The sequence below is a fragment of the Diaphorina citri genome, unplaced genomic scaffold (assembly GCF_000475195.1).
Source record: "Diaphorina citri unplaced genomic scaffold, Diaci psyllid genome assembly version 1.1 scaffold2001, whole genome shotgun sequence".
NCBI classification, from domain to species: domain Eukaryota; kingdom Metazoa; phylum Arthropoda; class Insecta; order Hemiptera; family Psyllidae; genus Diaphorina; species Diaphorina citri.
The window spans coordinates 43834-50858 of NW_007379427.1; the positions used below are offsets into that span (position 1 = coordinate 43834).

Below are 7025 nucleotides of genomic sequence, written 5' to 3' on the forward strand. Positions count from 1 at the left end.
GAACACTCAGTTCTGATTTCATAGGAAAAGTAGGTACTATCTTTACATGAAATAGCTTACAAATCCGAATTGTAGCCCCAGGCGGCCCCGCTAAACCGGAGATAGAGTGGCTGGCCTCAGCACAATTGGCGTGCAGTAACATTCCGGCCCAGTTGGTCAGTCTACTGATCACTCTGTCCGAACTGCACAAACGTCTGCTTAATATTCCGGTACGTGCAGTAACATTCCGGCCCAGTTGGTCAGTCTACTGATCACTCTGTCCGAACTGCACAAACGTCTGCTTAATATTCCGGTACTCCTTGTCGCTCAACATGGTCCAATGACTCTGGCCCAGCATCGCAGCAATTTCCTTCTCCACCTTGAAAAATAGGGGGAAAAGATAGACAAAATACAAAAATATAGTCAATAAAAATAAAATGAAATTGGACTTTCAGAAAACACCTTTTAGAAACAAACAGCGAAATTTGACATAATGACGAAGTAGAAGAAGAAGAAGAAGAAAATGAACAAATCATGAGATGATATGAGAAACTAAAATCTTCCTGAAAAGTACAAACATTATGTACTTACCTATAATTATGTATAGGAACACGATGAGATTTTTGAAGAAACTGAATAAACCTTATTATTATTATTATTATTACCTCGTCGTAGCTTTGCGCGCAACTCTTGAGCCATGCGTAAAATTCGGAGCTCCACTCCGGATTGTAGCCCCAGTCGCAGCGCAGAATGACAGCGTTGCGCCGAATGTAGAGGTGTTTGAGTGTGGGGCGCGCATGCGCAATGAGGAGACAGGTAGCGGTGGAAATGCGCTCTCGGATCATCTGGAAAGAAAGTTGTAGGCGTTAGGAGGCGCCCACAAGGGAGAACCCGAGCCTACCCAAGGGAAAAGAAACAAAAAAGTCCTGACCCAAGAGAAACTAAACAAAACTAGGCTAATCCCCCTACACTCACGGTAGATGGGGACGGATTAAGTAAGTACTATGGTAATACTGCTAATGAATATAAGCGACCTCAACGGAGCCTTGACAACAACCATAGCCCTGACCCTCGCCTAAGATAAAGATTTAGATTTCCGCCCGAGGCATATACTATCCTAAACAGATAAGGTTCGTTCTCTGAAACTATCCTGTCCTCCTTCTCTCTTCACTTTCGGGACAATAAGACCTCGGGCTATCACAATTACCTCTCTTTCAAACCTCTTGAAAAAAAGGAAATGTTACTGAAAATAATTTGTGTAATTCAGGGTTTCTCAAAGTGTGCACCGCGGTGCCCTTGTGGCACCGCGAGATGATTTTGGGGCACCGCAAGACATTTCCAGGTTTTTTTTTTTTTTTTTTTTTTAAATTTAAATATGCCAGGTATGTCAATTACTTAGGTATGTTTCTATGCCAGGTATGTCAATTACTTAGGTATGTTTCTATGCCAGGTGCCAGGTATGTCAATTACTTAGGTATGTTTCTATGCCAGGTGCCAGGTATGTCAATTACTTAGGTATGTTTCTATGCCAGGTATGTCAATTACTTAGGTATGTTTCTATGCCAGGTGCCAGGTGCCAGGTATGTCAATTACTTAGGTATGTTTCTATGCCAGGTGCCAGGTATGTCAATTACTTAGGTATGTTCAGGTATGTCAGTCATTTAGGGCACCGCGGCCCAAAAAGTTTGAGAACCCCTGGTGTAATTTATTAACCCTGTCAGCAATCGAACCTACACCTGACGAAAAGAACCCCCCTAACCAGTCACAACTCACCAGGGTTTCCAAGTTGGGAGATTGTCGACACATTAGGAGAAGCCACGAGTCCATCCTATCATGGAAAGACTTGGCCTGATGATAGCGGGGAAGACAGGTGTGTCCGTACACTCTCAGGGTATCCTTGTAGAGCTCTATGACTCGGGAAATGGTGTCTGCCTGTAACTGATGGGAGATACAACCTCGATAAGTCACTAAACACCTTCTTAAAAGAGGTTTGATAGAGGGAACTGTAGCTGCTAAGGTCTTATCTAGGAATAAGGTGGAAAAATTTGGACCGATTGCAATACTTTCTCATTACCTTGTATAGGTTCCTTATACGTAAGGGTAATAGAAAGTAAAAATGTAACCTTAAAGCAAATTGTATGAACGCCGTGAAACTTCTAGTGTATGCAATGTGCAATGAATATATGTGATGGTCCCCAGAACGGACACAATCATTCCCTTCGCAATTATGTTGGCGTAATAGCGCCTGTACAAAACCATCGGAAAAAGAGCGGGAAGGAGTTTCAGAAGAAGGGGAAATTTCGAAAGGTTTTTTTTTTTCAAGATGAGTGTTCCACCGCCGTTGTTGTTTTGTAGCAATGAAACAACTGCTACATTAGACGCATTTGGTCTGTGTCGTAGAATGCCCATCCCGTAGTATGCCTCTCATCAGATGGGCGAGAAGAGACACAGTACTCCCCATTTAGGTGCTGGGTCAACACGAGAACACCAGAAGGTAACCTGTTGAAATATTTGCAATCGAAAAACTATCGCTGAAAATTGCAACTATTTTTTTCTATCCCCAGGGAGCATTCTACTTGTACCTGGTAGGGAACACTCTAGCTGGGGTGATATTCCTGGTGGAACTCAGACATAATCGAGGCCGTCTGAGCGAGAAAAATCAAGCGCTCCTATTGGCTCCCAAACCCAGGTTCCCGCGCATGCGCAGAAGTCAACGCATTCTGTTCGTTCAGCCTCAGAATAGACGATGTATTGGAAACACATGCACCTAAAATAGGTAACTTGTACCTTCAATGGCTAGATACATAGGTAGGTAGGTACCTTAAATAGGTAAATATTACCTAACGCACCTATAATAATAAGTAAACTTGTCCTTCAATGGCTAGATACATAGGTAGGTAGGTACCTTAAATAGGTAAATATTACCTAACGCACCTATAATAATAAGTAAACTTGTATCTGGGGTAGGTCAATATGCACCTTACATTTTCAAAGATTGGTGTAAAATTAGTAAAACTTGTGTCTAAAGTAAGCTAACATGCACCTAAAATAAGGAAATATGGATCTGAAAAAGATAAACATTCAATCAGAAAGAAAGAAAAATGTTCCCATGGTGGGTATAGTAAGAATAATATTTAATACATAATAATTATATTATATTAATTTTAGCGACAGCCACGACATCTACCGGAGTGTACCGATTCTGTACGATGTGCAGATGGGCGAGGTTTGAGTCCGCCAGAGCTTTGATGACGTCATCACCAATGTTCTGCGGACTCACGACAAGTACCTGTGTTGAGACGGGAATAGGTTAAGCTATATCAAGACGTGAATGGGTTGACCGTTTGGTGACCTGTTTGTTTGCATCAAGGTTTAGGAATTCGTTACGGAGAACGTCTAAATTTCAATGTGATTTCTCAATTTTTACTTTTTAGCCTTAAGTTACCATGTTTCTTACCATGTTACAAATGGTACTCATGGTATCTTAAGGCTAAAAATTGAGAAATCACATTGATCTCAGGTACCATAAGCTTTGTACAAAACAATACAGTCTAAAACTCAATGTAATCTGTAGTTTAGGTACTCTAAACTGTTACTTTACATCGGTCACCAAAGGGTTAAACTGTGTCCACACATAGTCGACGCCGTCGATCGGCGAGGTGAAGAGAGAGATCTATGTTGTCGAGGTAGTGTACGGTTTCAGTCGAAGTCGATCGACGGCGTCGACTATGGGTGGACGGAAACGATTCCGATGGTGCGCCATTTTGGATTTCCTATGGTGTTCATGCTCTATTACACCAAAAGAGGGAAAACGCACTTCAGGAGATGTAAAACTACCTTCAGAAGAGGAAAATTAGCTTCAGAAGAGGGAAAATTAGCTTCAGAAGAGAGGAAATTCCGAAAGGAAAATACGACTTTTCTCTTACTTTCAAGTTGACAACTTTCTCTTACTTTCAAATTGACAAACGTGGTGAGATGCAGGAGGGGACAGATGTACTTGGTAGCATTAATAATGGTAAGGTGGGTCATAGTGGTACATTGATCAAGAGTATTTTCCTGTGATGGTCGATGATGGTCTCGGCGAGGCAAGAGTATTTTCCTGTGATGGTCGATGATGGTCTCGGCAAGGGTCTATCGGACCCTGTAGGTCCGCGAGATTCTATTTTCAATCTCATGTGAATGTTATTCTATAGTTGCTCTCTCAGCATGCTCGAGAGTTATTAGTGTTTACGTCCGTCAATTTTCCAAACAGCACACACAAGGAACGAGTTTTCCTCTTGGAGTTTTCAGATTTTCTTGTCCGAAAAATAAATAAATAAATATATACCTAGGTAATTAGGTATATACCTTTTTACCTATTATCCACCAACGCCTATCCATCTACCACTCGACCCAGTTGTGTAGGTAATAGGCTCGTCCCTACCTTTACCTACTTATTACCTGCCTACCTAGTTGAGTCCACTCCATTTCAAATTGCAACAAATTCTTTTCAGTACCTACTTATTTGAGTGTGATAAATTAGAAATTAGGTAGGCAAAGGTAAACCTATGGATAAAGTACCTTTTATGTACCTAACTACACCTTCATGTACCTAGATTACCTAGAAGTAGGTACCTATTTAGTACCTAGATGTAAATAAAATTGTAAAATAGGTAGGTCAGTAAAAAATTCTACTTCTATTGAGTTGAGCAATCTACACCTATGTAGGTACTCAACCACGTCGAAAAGTATCTACATGAAACGCCTTCAAATTATAATGTCTTCCCGAATGCTGCACGCAATGCTCAGATGATGTAGCGCCTTCAAATTTTTCGTTACTTTGTTTTGTTTACTTTTTTTTTTATCACAAGTGACAAGATTTTGGATCTGGCACAGGGGAGCGTGTTGAGGACGAGATTTTTGTGGGAATTTTGCTATAAATCCCACCATTAAAAAAAATACCCTGAGGACGAGTGATCCGCCTGTCAGGTCTACCTGGTAGTTTGTGACCGGCATTACTTACCCCCTGTTCCATACAGTCTAGCATCCTCATCACGTGTTGCTTGGGAGCAAGGGAACGTATACCGCAACGTGTGAACCTTGGACCCCAGACCCGACAGTAAGGCGTGGTGTTTAGTCTCGGCATAGTAAGATATCATCGACATGAACTCGTACAAGTTGTAGAAGTTGGTCTCTGGAGCAAATATAAGCGCCTTGAAGTGTTTGCCCACTGTCGACAAACACATCTGGGTTCTCAGATGGTCCAACATGTGCTGAAAAGGAAATTACCGTGTGAGTCGAGTACTTTTACCGCGAGAAAAATTCGTTCTTTGTTCTTTTACCGCGAGAAAAAATAGTGTGAGTACTTTTGAGACAAGTGCAATCTCAAGACACCAACTTTGATGGTCTCAAATGTCATGCTTCGGCCCACGGACACTTATCTAGTTTATAAGCATGTCATCTGAGACCATTAAAGTTTGTGCCTCAAAATAGCACTTTTCTTAAAATTACCCCAACCCACTCCCCCTAACCTTTATTGGAGAGGGACCACTGTGGCCAGGCCAAGTAACAGTAGGCACACTAAGGTCCCGCCCTAGGACCCCTAGGTATGTCACGAGTCTGGATGTATTCTACATTAATATTCTACTCATCGCCCATCGATCGGCAGTGTCCTCAAAAACCTTCGTATAACCAATCAACATCCCCGCCACTCATTATCAGGTAGACCTGACGACAGGTACAGGTCTACCTGATAGTGAATGGCTGGCCTAACTGTTCGACAATTTCCGGAACCTTTCGGACAAACTTCGTCACTCACCGTCCATCCGGAGTAATAGTTGTATTTCCGTCGCGTCAGCGTATGGTCGTCAAACACAAACGTATGCCAGGACGCGGGCAGATGGAATGCATAGTACCAGTTCCTGCACACTTGTGATGCAGCATACCGCTGACTCATGTTGAGAGTGCTGTAGATTTTCTCCAGAATCAGCTCGGGTAGATCAGCCCAGTCCCCGCGATATACGTTCTCGTCAATGTTATCTGAGAATGGAAACAACTTTAGTATAAATTCCTGCTGACTTGAGATGCTGCATATCGCTGACTCATGTTGAGAGTGCTGTAGATTTTAACGAGAATCAGCTCGGGCAGATCAGCCCAGTCCCCGTGATATACGTTGTCGTCAATGTCTGAGAATGGAAACAATATTAGTATGAATTCCTGCTGACTTGAGATGTAGCGTAATGCTGACTCATGTTGAGAGTGCTGTAGATTTTCTCCAGAATCAGCTGCGGTCATCTTAGAATAACCTAAAAATTGTTTAGAGAAATACCTATTCCAGCCTAGTTAGCTTGGAGAGTAGTGCCTTGTACTTAAGCGCTAGGTCGCCGGCTTTCGATTCCCGCCCGGGGCGGATTTTATCCTTGACAGATAAGGTTCGTTCTCGGACCGAACCTGTATGGCTTTCTTCTATCCTGTCTTCCTTCTCTGTTTGCTTTCGTGACGATAATACATTGGCAGGTTACAGTTCCCTCTATCAAACCTCTTTAAAAAAAAAGTCAAAAATTTGTCGATATTTCCCAAGATTAGTTGCAAAAGCGATACTCAGTAGTGATAATTATCAAAACTTATAAGATTTTATTTCTGCTAGAATGTACATTCTATGCGTTTTCTAGACGATTTTTGTGATAATTTGATAAAAAAAAGCTACGTCTTACCTTCTTCTTTCTCCTCCCAAGCACCAATTGGAGTGGGTACAGGTGCTTCTTCATCTCTCGTCAAGTGACCATATGTCTGATAAATCGGCAGTCTATGAGTTTCCATGCCTGCTGTTGAATACATTGCATTTTTTGATGATTGGAGGTCTAATTTTATTTTCATACATGTCCATGATTGGAGGTTCATGTATTTGAAATTTTCGTGATTTTATATTTGTTTGAAAAATGATTTTTGAACCGAAGTATACAGCCTTAAATTAACAATTCAGAAAACGCGCAAGATAATAATTATACATTTAAATGTAAAGCATACATTGTAGAGTGTACGTCTTCTTGGGCATCAATAAATTATTA

The 7025-nt window shown here is 41.6% G+C and overlaps 1 protein-coding gene across 1 annotated transcript; it reads right to left on the minus strand.

Annotated features, from left to right (window-relative positions):
• Positions 1–223: 223 nt before the first annotated feature.
• Positions 224–6795, minus strand: LOC103517894. Its single transcript, XM_026829837.1, has 8 exons — positions 6672–6795; positions 5777–5997; positions 4982–5231; positions 3931–4055; positions 3149–3268; positions 1753–1917; positions 645–824; positions 224–358 (listed from the first exon to the last, which is right to left on the minus strand). The coding sequence occupies exons 1-8, from the start codon at positions 6793–6795 to the stop codon at positions 245–247; spliced, it is 1299 nt and encodes a 432-aa protein (XP_026685638.1). The 3' UTR covers positions 224–244.
• Between the last annotated feature and the right edge of the window lie 230 nt (positions 6796–7025).

Coding starts and splice junctions, on each gene's coding strand:
- LOC103517894 (XM_026829837.1), bottom strand. CDS start 6,795: ATGTATTCAACAGCAGGCATGGAAACTCATAGACTGCCGATTTATCAG. Junction 1,918..3,148: donor CGGTAGATGTCGTGGCTGTC/GCTAAAATTAAT, acceptor ATCTCCCATCAG/TTACAGGCAGACACCATTTC. Junction 359..644: donor GCGCGCAAAGCTACGACGAG/GTAATAATAATA, acceptor CTATTTTTCAAG/GTGGAGAAGGAAATTGCTGC.